The sequence below is a fragment of the Stomoxys calcitrans genome, chromosome 4 (genome assembly GCF_963082655.1).
Source record: "Stomoxys calcitrans chromosome 4, idStoCalc2.1, whole genome shotgun sequence".
In the NCBI taxonomy this organism is placed as follows: domain Eukaryota; kingdom Metazoa; phylum Arthropoda; class Insecta; order Diptera; family Muscidae; genus Stomoxys; species Stomoxys calcitrans.
Window position 1 is genome coordinate 177,751,425 of NC_081555.1, and position 22,466 is coordinate 177,773,890.

At 36.1% G+C, this 22,466-nt stretch overlaps 1 protein-coding gene across 3 annotated transcripts in view; it reads right to left on the bottom strand.

The window, feature by feature from the left end:
- Positions 1 to 22,466, bottom strand: part of LOC106088508 (rab11 family-interacting protein 5) — a 35,254-nt gene that overhangs the window by 4,017 nt on the left and 8,771 nt on the right. For 2 of the 3 annotated variants that reach the window (XR_001221461.2, XM_013254069.2), the window contains exons 2-5: positions 5,051 to 5,195; positions 3,254 to 4,980; positions 2,593 to 2,744; positions 2,366 to 2,526 (exon numbers count right to left, since the gene is read on the bottom strand). Coding sequence is in view for 1 of the 3 variants with exons in the window: in XM_013254069.2 (XP_013109523.2) it covers positions 2,366 to 2,526; positions 2,593 to 2,744; positions 3,254 to 4,980; positions 5,051 to 5,195 (2,185 nt within the window). In the remaining 2 variants the exon portion in view is untranslated. The remainder of the gene's footprint in view (positions 1 to 2,365; positions 2,527 to 2,592; positions 2,745 to 3,253; positions 4,981 to 5,050; positions 5,196 to 22,466) is intronic. The other variant, XR_001221463.2, reaches the window with a different exon arrangement.

The window sequence follows — 22,466 nt, forward strand, 5'->3', positions numbered from 1 at the left end:
GTACATAAAAAAGGTAAATCTAACAAAATTTTCTTGTTGAAACAAAACCTTTTTCTAAACCTTCAAATCAATTAGGAGTCTGATATTGGAGAAGGAACTCAAAAGGTCGAGACGCTTGTATATCTATTCTTTGTACGGCTAGAGGAACAAAGAACATAGTAAGCAAGTAGAAGTCTCTAGGTGGTCTGAAGTACAAAATTAATGACTACTCTGATGTTTGTAAAAGAATCATCGGGTTTAAAAGAATCATAAACTTAAATTAGTTTTTACTACGAGATTCGGATCAGAGATTCAGGAGGTCCTACAACTTCGCCGATCTTCAGACCTACATTGCTGGGAAAGCAACATGTCCGCTGATGTTGTCGTGACCTGTAGTAGACTGAAAGGAGTTTAAGATGTTACTCCGTTCCTAACTAAGGTGGGAAACGAACAACATGGGAATTAAACCTATACATGTAGAAGATTTTTCATGGGGGTGTTGGCAGACCCATTATATGAACCCCGCTAGATAGAGCCAACATGACAGTGGACTGCTTAAACACCCCAAGGACAGATTGAAGCACTCCCAATCGTCTTTCTTTAGATAAATAAACGTTTGGCATTTGGCCAGTCATTGGACAAAATTAAGAAGCGGTAATCTAAACACAATATGATGATGGTCTTTTAGGAAATGTTATTCAACTGAGCGGATGACGTAAGGGATTTATATGGAGAATTGCTGAAACCATTGTTTTGTTGAGGAAATCTTGTAAAACGTGAAACCAACAATTTGCTTTGCTTTGCTTATGGTTACCTAGGAATGGTGTATCAAGAAAACGAGATCGGCATGTTTTTGTTGTAGCAGTGTGAGGCGGCAGCACTTGCCGATGAAGAACTCCAGCGGGTCAATCCGATACGTACAACCGGCTCCTATGGGGTCGACCAGATCGCCATTTCCATTTCATATGCTTTCCTCCATTTGTCCATTTTTAATGTAAAAATTATGGAAGACACAGGTGTCTCCCGAATTGCACGGACCATAATTCCAAATAAGTGCACTTTCTCGTCTTTACTCCACGGATTTTTCATTTAAGGAACGAACAATTTAATATCAATATCACAATTTAAAGCATATCAATGAATGCTCTCCAAATCAAATTGCAAATTGCAAATTTTTCCCATGAACATTCCACTAAGGAACATGGGCAAACTTCTCACATATCAATGAGTGCAGTCCGATTCAAGTTTAAGCTCAACGATAATGGTTCCTACTTTTTATAGCCGAGTCCGAACAGCGTGCCGCAGTGCGACACCTCTTTGGAGAGAAGTTTTACATGGCATAGTACCTCACAAATGTTGCCAGCATTAGGAGGGGAAAACCACCGCTGAACATTTTTATCTGATAGGCAGGATTCGAACCCAGGCGTTCAGCGTCATAAGCGGACATGCTAACCTCAGCGTTACGGTCGGCTCCCGATGCAAGTTTAGGCTCAATATAAAGGGACTTCCGCTTTGTAGCCTAGTCCGAACGATGTGCCGCTAAGCGACACTTTTTTTGTAAAAAAGTTCTACATGGCTGAATGTCTTTCAATTGTCGCCAGTATTAGTCATGAGACAAGTAAAGTCGAAATATTCGAACCAGTTCTCCATTTGGTGAAGTCGGAGGAGTCACATAATTCAACGACAAGGACGAAGCTTGTAATCTACGGCTAACTACGTCACAGCCCCATCCAAAGTATTCTGTATGACTATACTCCCAAATGTAAGGACATGCAACTTTAAAGACCACTCTAAGACATCGATTAGAGCTTACAAAAAAATAGATTTTGACCTGGTTCATAAACAAAAATAGAATTATGGTCCGGCGTTATTTTCGATCTAGGCAAGGACTAGTAACGCTGGGACCAGGCTTTCCGAGATATGTCTCTCCCAGGAAAAAAATGGTCATCCATTTCATGACATGTCCTTTCTTAGCCATCCTTGCAATCAGTATGATATTAAATTACTCTGACTGCTCATCAGCCAGCCATCATCCCTACAGTTCATCTGACAGTTGAGATTGATTAGACAGAACTGAGAAAATGATGTTCACTTTAACTGTCAGTCAGCGCCTAGAATTTTTTTGAGTATGGCTATCACCTAAGTTGGCGAATGTTTTTGTCTTGATGAAATTTTAAACAAGAAAATTTTCATTATACTACATTTTGGTTTGTTAAGTACATAGCCAGACACATGGGATAAAGGATTATCCTTACCCTAAATGATTTCAGATTTGAAAAGAAAGTTACTAAGCAGCAAACAAGCATTAACCGGCAGAATGTAGAACTGATTTAGGAATGGAATATCGAATGTGGGCATGCCTTAGATTTTATATGGACCAACTTACCTTTTGGCCGATGTGGTACGTGAATAGGGATTTTGCAATAATTTTGGCTGAGTTTCCATCACCCTTAATAGCAAGTTATCCAGATAGTCTTCTAGTTCTTTTACACGTTGCCGCTGCAGCAAAGCTTCATTCTCCATGCCATTGGCAATTAGCATAAGTTCCTAAACAACAAAAATTAAGTAAACAATGACCACAACACAACAAGTATTTGATTTGCAGATAAAAACCTCTCGCGATTTGCCCTCATATTTTTTGGCTAAAGCTGCTGAAATTTCGGCACGTCTCTCCGCCTGCGTAGAAGACTTTTCATGACCGATGATAATACGTTCATTGGTTTTTGGACTAGGTGTAGACACTGTACTTACAGGTTGTGGTTTTTCTGTCAAATAGAGATCAGAGAGGGGTTAATTCATCAGTGGCCAATCAATTGGAAAGAATGTGAAAGCAATCATACAACAAAACGCCACTACTTAGAATAATCATGCGTATATGAGTGTTATGAATGTTTTGTCTTGTGGTGTGGTGCGTTTATAGGAGGAAAGAGGGCATTCCATGTATGGCTTGTGGTTAACTTAGTAATAGTACGTGTAGTTTCTATTCAACTGACATAGGACGCAAAATACAATGTGACAAAAATTATTCTAATGGCAACTAAGAATAAAACAACAAAATCATAAGGAAACTAAAAAGAAAAACAAAAAGCAGATAACCAAAAAGATTGTTCATTGGATAGACAACTGCTCCAGTGGGAATGGGAAATATATAGGGGAATTAACACATGTGTATATCGGAAGGGTTAACAACAAAATGCTTGGTGTTGCCTAAATTCCTTTGGCCACAAACAAAACATCCATCTCCCTCATCAACGCCGATCACTCTCACGCTCACCTCGGTGGTTGAAGCTCAACACGGGACGTTCTCTGGCCACGTCTTTCTTCTCCTCCTTTTGTTCTGTAGGTTTTATTTCAGGCACCACTGCTGGCTGTTCCTGGTCTTCTTGGGACACCAGACGTTTGGAGAAATTCAGTATCCTTAGATCTTCCTCACGGCGCTTGGCCTCGCGTCTTTTTTCTTCTTCACGCTCGGCCAATTCCTTTTGCAGAGCTTGCTCCTCATTGCGCAAGCGTTCTTCGTTGGCTCGTAGTTCAGCCTCAAGCTTAGCATCTTCGGCCGCCCGTTGAAGACGCTGTCTCTCCTCTTCCTCAGATTTCAATTTCTCCTCTTTTTCTAGAGAGGCTGCATTTCTGGGCCTGGGTTTAGGCTGTGGGGGCGATTGGGACTTGGTTGAGGCTCTTGACTCGCTCTTTAGGAAATTGTTCGTCTCCTCTTCGATATCAAAGACCTTAGCACCATGTTTTTGTTCGAATTTTGCAAAAGTAGCATTAAATTTGGCAAACTCATTCTTCTCTTCATCGGGTGACAGCAAAGAATCCTTTCTATTACCATGACCATTGGCATTAATCGAAGGGGTAAGCAAGAGATCTGTAGGTTTTTTGGGAGTTTGAGAGTTAACTTCGGGGAAAACCTCAAGCTCCACTTTTTTGGGGGGTTCAGGTAGTTGGGTAGGCTCTTCTGGCTCAGAATCACTGCTTGACGAACTGTCACTTAGAGTTTCCGGAGTATTGGCCTCCCTTAGGGGGGGAAGTACAGATTTGCTTATGGTTTCTGGCTCTTCTACAGTAGTGGTCTCCTCATCAACAATCGACGATGAAAGGGGAACAGCCACCGGTTCCCAAGACCTGCGTTTCAACGAATCGGAATTTCCACTGTCCGCACTGCGGCCATACAACTTTGATTCCCATTCATCCAGCTCGTTGTTGTGTCTGCCATTTAGCCTAATGTCACCACCTGTATCCATTTGAGGCGTGCGTGGAGGTTTCGATGGAGGCGGTAAAGTACGGGCTCTAATACTAATTTCATTTTCAATTTCCTCCAATTCCGGATCCACACTGAGGTTGTCTGATCCATCGTATCTTAGATGGTCCTTACCTTTACCGGTGGAACCCATTAGAGGCGAAGGATTTTTTGGCGCATAATTTGTCGATGGTGTGTGAAGACTGTCGCGTAAATTGAGAGAACTAACCGAACTCTTCTGTGATAATTTATCAAATTGGAAATCATCTTCCTCATCACTGTCCTGCACCCGAATGCGGTTTGGAGTGCCAATGCTGGCAAACGAGCCCGTATATGAAAGATTATCGTCCTCCTGATTCTTCTTTTTGCTTCCAGGCAAGTGCAGTTTGGAACCGAATTTTTTGGCAATTTTCTTGATACCTTTGCGTTTTTCTATTGTGCCAATTGACAGTAAACTCCCACCCACGGACGATGCCAATTGACCTATGGAAGACTTGTGTTTCTCTTTCTTACTCAAATCGGTCAGGGAACCCGATTTGACGGTGAACGATATCAAAACGTCCAATTCACCGCGATCTTTGTTCTTTTTCTCTTTACCCGGTTTGCTTTCCAATTTATACCATTTCGCCCGCACACGATCATAGGCATCCATCTCATTGAGGGGCAGAGTAACTTGGCCCAGGAATTCATCGATGGCCAAGTTGTTGCGATGCAGACATGTTAAAACCAATTCAGCTCTGTTGCCTTGATCTGGAATTTTCCTTTAATAAAAGAGAGGGGTGGTGAGAAAATCAGTGTTCTATATATGAATGAGACTTTCTCAAAACTTACAGTTCACATTCTTCGTTCCAGCTTACATTGCTCTCGGCTTTTTCCTTTACAGAAGTCTGATATTTTTCTTTTCCCAAGGCTATGGTGACAAAACAGTTGTTGGTATTATTTTTGCCCTTACATAGCAGACCTCGGGCGGCTCGTACTGTAAATAAAAAAGAAATTGAAAATTATTTTTTTTGTTTTGTTTAATTGGTCTGAGGAATGTTATGCCCATAATGGCAGAGAAGGCACTCCTCAACCTTCACTTTAAATCGGGCGTGAAGGCCATTTCAAGACTATGGGCAGCATGACATTTACAACAAATATCGAATTTGGTAAAAATGACAATAAAAATACGAAATTATTGTGTGGACTTTCCAAAAGCACATTCCATGAGGTAATCATACAATTGGATAAGCCCAATGTTGAGTTGTGTAGTCCGTGATCTTGGATCATCATTAGCAACAATTAAACTAACAACAAATACGAAAACAAACAATAAAATCAAAACTCAACGGTTATCGTCTCAAATGTATTGTGTAATTGGAGTCTAAAACGCAAACACGAAAGTGATTTCGATTCGTAACCAATTGAGTTGAGCAAATGCTCACATTCTTCTGGAGAAGTATTTGGCATTTTGTTTTATTTTCAAAAAAAAAAAATGGAAAATTGCACGAAGAAGACTAAACAAAATAAGCAAAAGTAAAACGACCGGAACATTATACCTTCATGTTTTCCAATGTAATTCCAAATTTATAATGGCTGTTACATACAATGTGCCCAAAATATGTGGGTTGGTGGATTTGGATTGCTTGAACAACTTATAATTGGCCGGTTGACTTAAATTGCTTTTGCTTTTGGTTTTTTTGAGAACTGCCAAATGGGTGTTTTGCAAGAGGGAGGAATTAATAAATATTTGCTGATTTCAGTTTAAGTATTAGAAATTCTCACACATAAAATTTGGCATCTTGTCTTTGAGCGCACAAGAAAAAGTAAAAACCAACAGCCACCATCTTTATTAAAAAACCCAACACAAGCAAAAGCTAAAACCTTTTGCCCAAGCAATCCTTGATTGCCAAGTTATAACCTGCCCATTGCACTTTTTGGTTTACTAATCTATTCTAAATGGAAACAAAACCAAACCCGATTACTCTAGGCTGGACACAATTTCAACATAAAAATGAAAAAATGTGTGACCAAAACGAATAGAAGCACAACAACAAAACAACAAACATTTTATTTTTATCCAAGATTTCTTGGAAATTTGATTTTAATAGAAAAATTAGTAAGAAAATTTCCAAAAAAAATATTCGGAAAATCTAAACGAGATTCAGATTCCTCGAAAATACCGTCGAAATAAGAGATATATAGAAAATTTCGTCGAATTTTTGAATTTAATTTTATTTATATTTCAAATTTTTAACGAAATTTCGTTAAATTTTCGGTTTTGTAAAGATTTTTTTTAAAAATTAAAACTTCACTTTTACTATAAATTTCATTTAAATTCGATATTCATAGAAAATTTGTCAAAACTTCATTATAAAGAAAGTTTTTGAATTCCAAAAAATATTTTAAAATTTTTCTTTTTTTTTTTGAAAATTTTTATTTTATAACAATTTTTGCATAATTAATTTTCATAATTTTTTTTAATGGAAAGACTACCATACCCCCGTTCCGCTTCGCTACCTCCGCCTAAATGTAAGACTTCCAAAAACTGATGTAGCCATGTAATTTATATAGTTATGAAATCTTGTCATAACTGTGTATAAATTGCTGTATGCCAATTTCGAGAGCTTTAGATTAATCCGTAAGGAAGGTATAATTTTGAACATTTTAGTATCTAAATATATGAGTTTTTAAAAATATTCTCCCAGTCGCCCAATATAAATATACTGTCAAGCTTTAACTGTATCTCAAATTTCGGAGCTTCGCTCAATCCGTAGAAAAAGTACAGTTTTGTACGTTTTACTAGCTAAATGTACAAATTCCAAAGAGCTTTCACTCAAACCCTAAAGACAGCACCATTTTGAACGTTTTAGAACTATTACCTACATGAGCGAATTCTAAAAAAATTTAGATATCGTTTAAGTAGCTAAATGTAAATTGCAAATTTTGCTCATGAATATACCGCTAAGGAACAGGGGAGGTTCTCCTCCAAATGCTGGCAACATTTGTGAGGTACTATGCCATGTAAAACTTCTCTCCAAAGAGGTTTCGCTCTGCAGCAGGCCGTTCGGACTCGGCTATAAAAGGGAGGCCCCTTATCATTGATGTCAGAAGTTTGCCCCTGTTAAGAAGCTAATTTAACGAATTTCAAAAAAAGTAAGAACGTGCAAAGTTCGGCCGGGCCGAATCTTATATACCCTCCACCATGGATAGCATTTGTCGAGTTCTTTGCGCGGTATCTCTTTTTCGGCAAACAAAGAAAAATGAATAAGAACTGTTATGCTATTGGAGCTATATCAAGTCCGATTCAGATAAATGAATTGAATGCTTAACATTGTAGAAGTAATTGTTTAATATTTCAGTCCATTCGGATAAGAATTGCGCCTTGTAGGGGCTCAAGAAACAAAATCGGGAGATCGGTTTATATGGGAGCTATATCAAGCTATAGATCGATTCAGACCATCCATATTGGACACCTATATTGAATGTCACGGCAGAAGTCGTTGTACAAAATTTCTGCCAAATCGGATTAGAATTGCGCCCTCTAGAGGCTCAAGAAGTCAAGACCCAAGATCGGTTTATATGGCAGCTATATCAAAACATTGTTCAATTCGGCCCATTTACAATCCAAACCGACTTACACTAATAAAAAGTATCCGCGTAAGCGTACTTTCAACAGACAGACGGACGGATCAAGAATATATACCTTATGGGACCTTAGACGCATATTTCGAGGTGTTACAAACAGAATGACGAAATTAGTATATCCCATGCTATGGTGGAGGATATACAAATCTTCTAGTCGCTCAATATACGAGTTTGCTGTTAAGTTGTAACTTTATTCCAATTTTGATAGCTTTACCGTAATGCGCAAAGAAAGTACAATTTCGAACTTTTTAGCATTTATGTGTACGAATTTCAGAAAACACTTTTTGACGTTCAATATATATTGTCAAAGAGTTACTGTATCTCAATTTTGAGAGGTTTAGTTCAATACAACATAAAAATAAATGTACGAATTCCAAAAAAAAAAAAAATAATCAAGGCGTTCCATATATACTTTCATAGTGTACCTACATCCCAAAATTCAGAGGTCTAGCTCAAATCGTAAGGACTGTACCAGATAGTTACAATAACAGCATTAAACCTTTAGGTTTTCTTCCACTACTGGTACGATTTGTCAAGTGATATTTCATTTTTGTCAAGAATGCGATAATTTTTTACCAAATTGCTTAATTTTTGCTATCGCTGTAGACGAAGATAAGCTGTATACGATTTTTTGTACATTTTTAATATCAATATGTATAAATTTTGGAAACAACATTCAGACACACAGTTGTTGTACCTAAATGCCAAATTTTAGAGCTCTAACCAGACCAAATGGTACCAATTGTAATGATATTACTTTTCAAAATTTCTCACTAAAGTTTTTTTTTTTGAGATTTTGCAATTCGAATGACCACATACACATGGATTTAAGTTATGAAATTGCCTTCTTCAACTATTCCCCTCTAATGATGTTAGCCAAACAATAATTAAACGTTTCCCATGTTTCTTTTTTGTAGAATGCCAAAGTAAGACATTTGCTCAAATCAAGTCAAGTTCCCCACTTATTTTTTTTATCGAAAATGTGATGTTCCAAATTGGGGGAAGTCATTATTGCAGTTTCAATTTTCTCCAAAATAAGATATCACAGTCCGTTGTTGCTAAACAAATAGATTTCATGGTTTTTATGCATGACCGACCCACGTACAAATGAAATGAGAGCACTTTGCCATTTGAATGGTTGATGAATTTATCTGAGACAAACTAAAATCCGAATTGTTAAACTTTCCCACAAAATGTGGCCATTCATTTAAAAGAATTTAAAATGCTGGTGGCAAAGTAAGAAACAAAAACTGGTGATTGGAGCCAGCCAAATTGAATGGGGTTTTATCGCCGCGCATTAAGATTTTACAAGGACGCAGAAACCAAAGCAAATTTTACGGAAATACATATTGTGCGATTAGCAAGCCTGGAAACCAAACAAAATATGACTTTGTGTTTCTATATGTTAGACATTGAACTTGGAATACCATACGATATGATTCAGATATTTTTGCCTGCAATTTGAAGCCGAAATTATTTTGGTGACGAAAAATTTGTTACCAAGCATGACCTTAACCGTAACGATTTAACAGTAGGTTATTAATATCAGATTGGGCAGTTGCCAAATATGTATGGGACGATGTTAAATTGATCATACCATTATTTTTCTTTCACAACGAGAAAAATATCTAAATTGCGTTGTTCTGTTATAGCCAATTAAGGCTATAACGGAACATTTGTCCCACTAGCCGAATTTATTTCCAAACACCTCGATTTTCTGCGCTCCTTCTCCAATCTCGGATGTCTTTCACCACTTGATCTTTCCATCGTCCCGGTTCGCGTATACCACAGTGATAGCCTTTGCTAGAGCTTCTTCTTTCATTTTGACACCATGACTTCGTCAACGTAACCGTTGTATTTTGGTCATACAGTTCGTGGTTCATACTCTGCCGGTTTTCTTCACCAATGCCAACTCCTGGTGGCCTTGTTTCTAAAGCGCTTGCTTGCATAGTAGCATCTTTTTGCTATTAGTATTATTCGATGTTTCAAAACAGGTGTAAATCCTTTGGAGCTGTGTGGGTTCCATCTGTAAATCCTTTAAGGCTGTGTGGTGTAAATCCTTTGGAGCTGTGTGGTTCCCATCTTTCTCCTTTTTCTTCCTCCGCTCGGGTGTACAGGACGTTGTGGGAGTTGATAACATTCATTTTGTTTTATCTCCATTTACTGCCAGACCCACCTTTTTCGATTCTCTTTCGTTTTTTTCAAGGGCTGTTCTTACGACTTCCGGTGACCGCGCCATGATATCGATGTCGTCGGCTTAGGCGACTAGCATATATTCTTTTGTGAATAGTGTGCCATGCCTATTCACATCCCCATCTCGTATAATCTTTCCAGCAGGTTATTAAAGACATTACAGAATAAGCTGCCTTCCTGTCTGTAACTTCGTTCTTACTGAGGAACGTGCAAGCGTCCTCTTGCAGTCTAATTGATTTTGAAGATATACCTAACTTTAAATATCTTTGAACGTGTAGCAGCTTTGTAGTCAACGAAGGGTGGTAAGTGTTGATCTCTCCTTCTCGGTCTTTTCCGGGATTTGGCGCAGTCTCAATATTATGGAGACTTTACCAAAAGTCTAAGTACTAAAGCCGCATTGATAGGGCCCAATTATCTCTTTGACTTAAGATTTTAGTCTTTCACAAAGTACGCTCGAGAGTACCTTGCATGCGATGGGGAGTAGAATTATTCCTCAGTAGTTGACAACTTCTATCTTGTCTTCTTCTTCTTCTTCTTATGTACGGGACGTAGTATGCTGAGGTTCCAGCTATCGGGAATGCGTTCTTAAAGCTAGATCGCGCTGACGAGCTAATACATACGCATTAACACCGTATCGCCTCCGGTCTTAAATAGTTCAGCTGACAACCCATCGCCTCCTGCTGCCTTCTTGTTCTTAAGTCTGGTTACTATTACTTGAGTCTCATTTGACTACGTGGACCTCATACTGCTATTAAACTTTGTTGATTTTTTTTTTTTTCAACAGGGACTCCCATTTCAATTATTCCTTATGGTATCCACAACTTTTCATTTGTTAAGCGTTTTTCTAAACTCGTTTCAAAGAACATTTTTAAAGACCCACGAATATTTCCTGGGTACCATATTGTTTTGATAGGTCCACATATTTGGTTTCTTATGCTGGGCGTCTCCCTTTAGACACTGACCCCAAATTTGTACTCAACTTTTTAATAGTTTTGAGTTCTATAAAGCATTCGGCATGCATATGAGTTTCGTTGTGTTACGTGAAAATCTCGGACCCCAAACGGAGATGTAAAATTCGAAAACTACTCCTAAATTCCTTTTTAATTGAATTCCTGATTATACAGATTAATTTGAAAAACGGGAACGGGGAGAAAAAGACCCATATTGTCCTAGTTGGCCTGTCTTGGGAGTGGGGTTGCAGCTCGAACTAGGCACAAATTTGGATCATATTCATTCTCTAATACCAAACACCTCTCATTCGAGTTTCGTATTGTTCTTACCGTGTTTCAAGTAAGTTTGGGGGTGGCGCGTTCCCTATGTTGTTCGATACCATTTTTTTTTGCCACATTCGTGTTTTAAGATTGCATAAGGCCGCAAAACAAATTTCGCTTAATAAGTATACTGGCTTTATTTGAATATTATGGAAAGGCCATGAAAGGTCTTATATCGAACAAGTATTAATGATATAAAATATTATTTATAAACCAAATTACAACGATATCATGCTAAGGGATCTTGTAAGAGCTCATGAAGTCAAATCGAGGAATTCGATTTATATACGTGTTACATCTAAATATAGGTCTAATGGACCCAAAAACACAACCAAATCTGATCAAAATATCTATTAATGCAAAATTTTCAATGACTATTCCATTAAGGAACAGGGGATACTTCTCTCACATCAATGAGTGCCGTCCGATTAAAGTTTAGGTTTAATGATAAAGGGATTCCTTTTTATGCCGAATCCAAACGGCCTGTAATAGCGACACCATTTAGTAGAGAAGTTGTAACATGTTGCCAGCATTTGTAAGGGGATAACCACCGCTGACATTTTTCTCATATTAATGACGGGATTTGAGCCCAGGCGTTCGGCGTCATAGGTGGGCATGCCAACCTCTGTGCCACGGTAGACTTCAAATAAAATCCGTTGAAATTTCTATGTTTGTGTATCACAAGTTTACGGGTAAGTTATGTGAGAATCCAGGTGAAACTTCTTGACAATTCCCCAACAATTCATTATCATATTCATTATCTTTAATATTCAAGTCTCAAATCACCTTAAAATGACTATTACCGATGACAACGAAAGTGCCATGGAGTTGCATGCAAAAAAAAGCACAACTATTACCTTTCTTAAGATATGCGATTAACGAAATAATAATGGAAAACACTCATCTTGACATCAGAGAAGTGAAACGTAAGACAACATGTAATGACAGTGCAAATCCCCAATCTAAAAAAACAAAAACAACAAGACGACGGAACAAATCCCCCATCTTATTGGCAATTTAACAGGAGACAAATTACGCGCGTACATCCACCACAAAACTATCAGAAAATTTCTTCCACACGACAGCAACAAGTGCAACGTTGTTCGCCTATGCCGCGATCACTTTTATTCAAATGACACCGCGTTCGCCGACTGCTTAACAAATCTCAACTTAAATGCCATCAGCAATACGTCAAGAAAAAGCTGCCGCATCAACAACAATGCCAAAAGGCCAATCAAAGAAATCACAACTCAATGGAAAGTAAAATAAAAATGAAATACAAATTTTCAGGTGAATGACGGCGATGAAATTTTTGTTGTTTGTTAGCGTTCACTATTGCAGACGCACATACACTGCTGCTGGTTACACTCACGAATGTGAATACGAAATTTTTGTAATTTTAAAAAAGAGTGATAAGAACGATAATAACGTCAACAACGGCAATAACCGTGAATAAGTATGTGGTTGGGTAGTCTAGTGGTTAAGCAATTCTAAAATATGAGTTATTAAAAGTAATCCCAGAAAAAAGGTATCTAAAAATACTTAATGATGAATGTATTCAAAAAAAAATTCTAAAATAGCTCAATGATAAATGTTTGCTGGGTTACTTTGAAGAAAATGGATCGAGCTAGTAAAAACTTAAAGTTAGTATTTAACAAGTGAAATCGTCTAAAATAGGCCAAGCAGAATATACCCTCCACAATAGGTCACATGTAACAAGTTCTCTGAATGACTATTTCAAATTAGATTCTTGGTTTATACGCATAGGAGCCTTATGACTTCTATCATGGCTGTTAGGAGTCAAAACAAGATACCACGGTCAAAATTGCATTCTAACTGGATAATAATAAGTGCGGCATCTAGAAAGATGTGTATATCATAACATGGACCAAACGACAGGAACACACAGCTAAATCGAATTAGAATGTCAGGGCAATTAATAATATACATATGTATAAAATTTGCGGATCCCAGAACAATTTGAAACTTGCGTGAAAATCAAATTAAGACAAAATTTTCTGTAGTCAAATGTTGACAAAACTTTATTAAAAGATCAAAATATGAAGAAATTAGCTAAAAGATGTAGTATACTAACAAAATCTTGGTTTAAAAAAGTATTTCTAAAATATGGTACAATCCCATACGTATGTTTTCAACAATTATTCACGAATTATAATAACTAAGGTAAACACTTCAGCTACTCACTTCAGCTCATGTCGACCAAATGGTGGTAATTACTTTGCACGAATTGTCGCCTGCATAAGTGTTGACGTTGTTGAAAAGCGTGACTGGGTTGCCTAATGTATACATTTCTATGAATGCCGTAAAATGTTACATCTCAAAACTTAAGATTTCACGCCTTATGTTTACAAATACCCAAACATTAACGTCCCTTGCCAAGAGATGGTAAGACAAATAGGGATTACTTTCAAACTTCCAAAGCACAACTCGCCATTGTTTGATGACTCTCAATGGTGACAATTGTAATTTCACTAACACATTAACTATTTAGAAACATGCCTTTATAAAACTCAGCTTTACTTGAACACAATTTTAGCTAAATAAAAAAGTGTGAGATAATTTTTCTTTTGTTAACACATTTACAAAGGATAAACCAAAAACAAAACTGAAAATAACGGTATTCTGCTGTTTTGTGAGTTGCCAATACATTCCAAAGACGAGCAATTAAACAGATAAAGAATGAATTTCGCACTTGGACGCGAAAAAATCTCTGCAGTTAAAAAATAAAAAAAATGTAGGTGAAAGCAGTAAAACAATAATTGGAGGAGGAAACCCCATAATTGCTCACAAATTTATAATAATGACCAGCTAAATGAAGTAATAAAAATACCAAAGAAAACCATTAAAGATGTGAGAAAAACTGTGGGCCCTATCGGCGCCAGACGTGTAAAAATATTCTTGTGGCACTAACTACTCGGCAAACATACAACTTTCGTGGCGTTTTTGTTACTCCATCCACCTTTGGATTGGGGCATGGAATCAAAAAAAATGAAAACTTGGCATACAAAACAAAGCGAGTTTGTTGTTTGTATCACTGCCACTATGAATGTTTTACTTGCCGCCGTATCGTTCATTTGAATTGTAATTCCACAAGTTGAATTAAAAATAGTGTCATTTGCAAAAACAAAGATCAAGATCAATGGATAGCACAAAGCCAGATAAAATGCTAAACACTGGTACAAACCTAGTTGTTGATACATAAGGGAGGTTCACACTTAGTGATCTTTAATTTATTTGCATTTGCCAGTCAATTCAATGTAGGTACATGATTTTTTGATGTACCTGATGTAAAAACTATGATGTAAATGGTTACAGGAGTCAAGACGATTGCTCGCCATACTCGTATTATTAGAATGTGGACAATTTCGACATTACTTTGAAGATTTCAATAAAATTCAATATTCAAATTAAGTTATAACAGATAATTAAAGGCCTATGATTAGTACACATATTGTACAAAATGCAACAAAAACATTCATGTCATATCTAAAGTCCCTATTACATGGCACATCATGATGCGTATTGGTGAATATAGTTTCAATAAGAACCGGTTTCGGCTAAAATTAGAGCGGGGAAATATCAATAGTCGCAAGATTTGAACTTTTTATAATAAATATCGATAGTATCGATACTAACGTTAATTTCCCATCACCTATATTTCGAACGAAAATGAAAGATAAAATCAGGAGATCGATTTATATAAAAGAAATATCAATGCAAAGACCGAATAAGTCCAAATTTAATAAAGTCAGTTGGAAGTCATGAGAGAAATAATTGTATAAAATTGTAGCCCAAACGGATGAAAATTGCGCCCACTATAGGTGATATGTATCTTATTGGGTACATTCAGTGTCGGATCGTTTATTTTTATTCAATTTTTAGGAAAAATATAATTGATAGTCATACAAAATATCGATAATGCTCTCGATATTTTTCCAGCTTTAGCTCAAATACCCCCTTGCCTGACCCACGTGAAATTGTACGGAATATTAAACAAAACTTGGGGAGAACACGAATGTGGAGGGGAAAAAATATGTAAGAGTTAATCCAGGGGCTCCAGGGACTAGAGAATTTTTACTCCCTTTTGAAATATTTACGAAAATGTTTGTGTAGAGTGGATATGTGATAAAAATTGTGTTTTATTTTAGTACAATGCTCAATAGTGATAGATGTACTATGGGACTCTTTAAAGTGCCATCAAGTACAAAGATTAGAAATAAACAAAGAAAATTAAGAGAAGAGAGAATTTCAAATAAAACTGTGAATGACCAATGAATCTGTTCGTTTTTCAATCGATTGTGGATGCTCTTGCTTTTAAAATTTTCAATTATTTCAACAAAACGCTTTTTAACATTCTTGTTGGCTTCTTTTTCTAATTCACTTGCAATTTCTATAGTTTTTGTTTTTCCCCCAGTTCCTTTTTTCCCATCTTAGAGTTGTACTCTATTCTGATTTCGGAATAGCCGCTGAAATTTTTAATTGTTTCGCGAGCTAAATTTGACAGCAATGAAATGTTTTCGTTTTCATATCAATACGTTTCTTTAGCTGCAGTTATTGTTTTCTCTATTTTATATACTTTTTCTCAAATAGATGAAGAAAAAAGAACCACTGAAACCAATAAAACAAACAAAAATGATGCCGGCAATAGTTTCAATTGTTGGCACTATAATAGTTTTTTACCATTTCCTCACTAAAAGCAGAGTTCTACTTTTCCGCCTATATTTAGCCAATGTTTCGCCAATTTTTTTTTATACGGAATTTGACAGCATTCCGCCTGAAAAGTTGAACAGAAACATGAGATTTCTAATCCTTGTTCGTAGTAGCAATTTAGCGTTGATAGCCATGATTTGTCTATTTTAATTTATCGTCTTTGATATATAGAGCAAATCACGGTTAGTAGTTTCTTATTATCTGTTATTGCAAGTTATCGATAACCTACCACAACAACTTTGCACTGATATTTTGTCCAGAACATTTGACTTGTACTGGATGGGATAAGAAAATCAAATAAACCAAGACAAATATTTTTATCGTTGGCGTTATCTAGGGATTACCAGGTGGAATTTATAGCTAATTTTACCCTTTTTTAAAAAAAAAATTTCTGTTTTTGCAAAAGGCGCCGCAGGGAAAAATTTTTTTTTTAAGGAAAGTAAAAAGGACGCCAATCTTAAAGCCTCACCTTCAAACACACTGAGTGGACTTTTATAACTTTTTCGTCATATCCATGTTCTACACAAAATTCTGCAATTTTGTCAAATATTCGGTCACTTTCACTCGAAACTAATGTTTCTTGTGAAATTTTAACGGGGAACGCAAACAATTACGGCCGTATTCGCAAAATTAAATAAAGCCTTAAAAAAAGTTCATTTATTTATTTGGTTTATTTTTGAAACAAACTCACTTAGACAATTTTTTCTATTGTGATATCACAGCAGAAACCGACCAAAGCCTCTGCTGGGAATCGAACCCACGACCCCCGCACTGGTAATCCGAAAACTCAGCTACATGCACACTCAAATTAGTGAGTAACAAAGATTAACCAGAGCGGTTTTAGTAATTTTTCTGGCTGCCTATCTGCCACAAAACTTGTTTGTTTTTTTAAATATATTTTTGTAAAGTATGCCCATTTCTGAACTACCCTTAAAAGCCGGCTAATTACAGCAACAACTATGGTGTCATGACAGGTATAATGTGAGTGCGCACCATGCATTTCGCTGCTCCGATGTGTGGGTTGACTGACGTGTTTTCTGTGTGTGTGTAACCCATACTACTGCCAACCATTTCGTGTGACAAATACTTTAGTTTGATTTATTTTTAAAGTTTATTTCTCAAGTGGTGGTAGGTAGGTTTTCGTTGTTTCTGCTAGATAATGAGATAATGAAGCTTACTGCGAAGTAAGGTGGTGATGATTAATAACGAAACAATAGAAATAAGCAATGGTCGAAAAATTAGTAAGCGTTTTTGTGATTATGGACTGGTAAATGTTTTCTTTCCTTTTTGTTGGCTTTTTTTACTTGTCTGTCTTTGATGGACTTTCAGACCAAAGGAAAATTACGCCTAATGACACTAAAATATCTGCAAATGATTTTTTCTCCCAAGTTTTTATGTTGTAGGAAGTCGCTTTGTTTGATGTTCAACTATTTGAAATATTTTATGACTAGTAGCAAGAGAATCGTCTTAATAATGGAGTGCAAATTAACCCCAGAGGTCAAATGTTTGAAAGTCACCATTTACTGATTCTACAAAATTAACAAAATTGAAATTAAAATGTTTGCAATTTTTAACGTTTTTTTTTATTTGGTGATATGGTGTTCTAATTTAAAAGATTTTCTCGCAGAATGCGAAGAAAAATATTTTGTACACGTTTCAATTTCCAAAACATAAATGGTTTAAAGGCCAATTGTCTTATTTTGCAGAGGTAGTTTTTGTAATATAACCCGCTACTTTTCTCTGCGCATTGTGGGAGAGCATAAATAAAATACCACACCTCTGTACAGCTATCCTCATTCATTTCAATTTTAACCAACATCAAAAAGAAGCTTGATTTTTAAATATATTATGGACAAAACAAAATTACTTTCAAATTCCTTAGCAAAAAATAACAAAACCATTTTATGCAAATTAACATTAAAATAATCATGATATACCATAATGGAATGAAATGCAAAAGTTATGCATACGTTCAATCAACTCTTATGAAAAAGTAAATTCGAAAGATAAACGCTTAACATTACATTAAAATGCCTAATGAATTTATTACAGATAACAAAAAATATATTATAAAATTTAATGCCTCGGGGCAGATCAAATTTTAACTTTTTAAGATCTAAAGTTGTGCACACAATACGAAATCATTAAGTTCTTTAGAGTTCTTTGGAAAACTTTTTCAAAAACAAGGGTTTCTAGTAATAAATGAAATTTAAGAAAAATTAAAGTTAGAAACATTTGTATGAGAAATAAAGTACATTTATTATGAAGTTTTTCTTTTATTGTAACTATCTAACGTTTCGCTTCAAAATATCAAACGTTAATCATAAACGTAACATTATTGAGTGCAGCTAACTTTGTTTATTGTAAACCCCTTAGCATCTTCGCCTACCGTAAACACCCGTCTCACCCACTAGAGGGAGAAAGGAGGTGAGTTTTTAAGCGTATAGACCAGTGATGGATAAAACGTGATGGGCGAATGGTAAATTCGGGAATTGACAATTTTTTAAGTTTCGCCATACGCCAGATACTTGCAACGACAAAAATAATTAGATCAACATGGAAGGCTTTTAATGTAATTTATATCAAAACATCGAAATAAATCCAAATATACTCTGGAGAGTTTCAATTACCAACATCTGCTTATAATTGATAAAAATGTAAGTTTGCCGATGCTTTGTTGTATCAATTCGCCGATGCGGCCATCTTATAAATACGCTTTGCCGACGCCTATAAGCTTGACATTTGTTGTCAAATGTTGAGAGCGTTAAAATTTCTCTGTAATTCCAATTCTCTTTACACATGTTCCAAGACTAATGAAAAGGGTAAAAAACAGGTGTGCGCCCAACTAAAAAACAAATATTGATTTCTATATAAAAATATTTTGTTTTATCCAGATGTTTGTACGTGAGATTGATTATATTTCAAATCCCTTAATTATAGTAATTGAAGCCACAATAATATCAAATATTTCCATGAATAATTTTTTGTCGCAAAAATTTACTGTTCAAAATAATAAGAGTACTGATATATAACTCAACATTTTAAATCAAATGGCAAAAATATTGAAAATTTATTTAGTAATAAATTAAAATTTTTCTGTTTCTATAATAATAACATATTCTTTCATGACTTCTGCACATCAATGGAAGGAGACACATTTCGTATATACTGGAAACTCTTTACAAGGAGTTTTTTTGTATCTCTTTAAACACATTTTGTGTCAAGCATTATAGCTCCTCCGCATTTGCGTCGCTGTAAAATAATTTCCAATATCTTCCCATATATGTTCCATGAGATTGAGGTCAGAGACCTAGCAGCTTACGACTTAACCTAAGCCCCATTGACTTTTTGCTAGTACTTTTTTCCAATTTGCTAGTATTTTTCCGGTGTTGGAATTATATACATTTATACATTATATGTTCCAGAATGTCAACGTAGACGTGCATATTCATGACCTACACCATTGTTAAAAATGCTCCAATTTGTCAATACTTTTCACCCCACCATGTAGTCAAACATGTTATAATTTTTTGTATAATGTGCTTTATATTATGTGTTGGGAAGACATCCTACATACTGTCTAGACCCAGTTCCACCAAATAATAATATTTTACAATTGTCGGTCAACACTATATTCCTCCATTTTTCCATTAGACGATCTATATAACTCTTAGCAAACTAAACTGATTATATCCTGGTCATCATTGGTAGCGTTCTTGAACGATAGGCCAATAAGTAACTTTCCAACAATGGTTTGCGAATATTGGGACCAACTACAGTAGGTAGTTGATGTTTTATGTTTGAGTCCAAGTGTTTCACACTTTTTTTGTGTGATGAGGCAATTGCAATGATTAGAACCAAGCATCCTATTTTCATAATTTCTCTATAAATTTTTCATTGTTTTTTTGGTAATTTTTTCCTAGTTTTGGGGTAATTCTCGCCTTTCCTTGGAATAGTGCCTTATTCGTTTTACAATTAAAAACATTATTACAAAAATAACGAATTACACTTCAAACAAATCCCAAAAGGATTTTCTCGTTTATTTGGTACAGAGAAAATATTAGAGAAAAATATTTTTAGTAATATTATTTTTTCAACCGTGATTCGCAAGTTTTTCGTGAGTCGTGCGTGAGTAAAATTTTTGTCTCGTGAGCATGAATGAAAAATCACTCGAGCACACATCTCTAATCTGAATAGCAATGGCTAAAAGTGGAATAAGTAATGCAAGAACTGCTAAGAATTTAATTAAAATCACATTTATGAATTCCGAGAAACATTTATTTATATCTAAACCGATTGATTTTGTTTATTTTGTTGATATTTGATTTTGTCGGATGAATGCTAGTGTTGGTCACCGTTAAAATACCATGATTTAGCTAAAAGTGCGTTTTATTTGTCCGTAAGCTTTCGAATTCGCTAGATTGTCAAATAAAACAAACCAAACAATGTGAAATAGCATGTGTGCGATTGCCCAACAGTGGTTTAAAGCAACCATAAACAAAAAAATTTCAGTGATTTATATCCATTAAGTCCCGCAAAATGGACTTTCCGGAACTTGTAGTCCAAAATTGGGGACTTTAGTCAAGTTGACCGTGCCAACGAGAGTATTGAGTATATGTCGGAGAGTAAGGTAAGAATAAGAGAAGAGCGGATTAAGAGATAAAAGACAGCAGTAGCCGGTGTCTGATCAACTAACCTGAAGTAGATAGCAACTTGTTATTCTAATGTATATCGTCACATTTTTGTAACCAAAATTATTGCTTTTATACCCTCCACCATAGGATGGGGGTATACTAATATCGTCATTCTGTTTATAACACCTCGAAATATGCGTCTAAGACCCCATAAAGTCTATATATATTCTTGATCGTCATGACATATTATGTCGATCTAGCCATGTCCGTCCGTCCGTTCGTCTTTCTACCGAAAGCACGCTAACTTCTGAAGGAGTCAAGTTAGACGCTTAAAGTTTTGCACTAATACTTTTTATTAGTGTAGGTCGCTTGGGATTGTAAATGGACCAAATCGATCCATGTTTTGATATAGCTGCCATATAAACCGATCTTGGATCTTGACTTCTTGAGCGCAATTCTCGTCCGATTTGACTGAAATTTTGCACGTGGTGTTTTGATATCACTTCCAACAACTGTGCTAAGTATGGTTCAAATCGGTTCATAACCTGATACAGCTGCCATAAAAACGATATTGGGTCTTGACTTCTTCAGCTTTTAGAGGGCGCAATTTTTATCCGATTTGGCTGTTATTTTCCACGTGGTGTTTTGGTGTTACTTTCAACCACTGTGCCAAGTACGGTTTAAATCGGATAACAACCTGGTATAGCTGCCATATAAACCGACCTTGGATCTTGACTTCTTGAGCCTCTAGAGGGCGCAATTCTTATCCGATTTGGCTGAAATTTTGCACGTAGTGTTTTGCTATGACTTTCAACATCAGCGCTAAGTATGGCGAAATCAATACATAAGCTGATACAGCTGCCATATAAACCCATCTGGGATCTTGACTTCTTGAGCCTCTAGAGGGCGCAGTTATTATCCATGACCTTCAACATACATGTTAAATATGGTCTGAATCAATATATAGCTTTATACAGCTCCCATATAAACCGATCTTCCGATTTTGCTTCTTGAGCCCCCCACATGGTGCAATTCTTATCCAAATGGACTGAAATATTACACAATGACTTCTGCAATGTTTAGCATTCAATTCATTTATGGTCCGAATCGGACTACAACTTGTTTATAGCTAAGAAATCATTTTTGCCTGTTTTGTTGCAACAATTTTTTCGGCACATCCGTATGCAGTACTTGTTTATTCTCATTGACGGCTGTCTTACATCTACTCAACAAAGAAAAAAGCAGAGAAGAACAAAAATAAAAATAAGTGAATGTTGGATGCTAAAATTGTTTAAAACGCAAAAATAGAACATTCGCTGTTTGTTGCTTTCAGAGATGACTATATGTAGCACAGACGGAATGGATGGAGGAGAACCACACATTGTTATTAAACACCAATAGTGGCAGTTAGCCGCACAGTAAATGACTACACAAGTATGTACTTCTCCCAAACATCTATAGTTATGGGCCAAGAAGATGTGGTAACTCCTAGAATAGTCGAATGTAATGTATACACAGAGATTTCATTCCATGTGCCTATTTTTAGACGAGCAGTGTGCCTACGAGTTTGTAGAAATGCTTCTTTCTTTTGCAAGTAGCAAGTGAAATGCTATGCATTTTTTACACAACACTAAGCCCCATTTACATGGATGGCTTTGTTTGCTGTTGATGCAGAGCGATATGTAGTCAAGTGACTACATGCAGTTAGTTGCACACAGTTAGCTGTTGCAATGATGGAAAACAGGAATTTCCAATTAATAAATTAAACCGCACGGCTACAATACACCACAC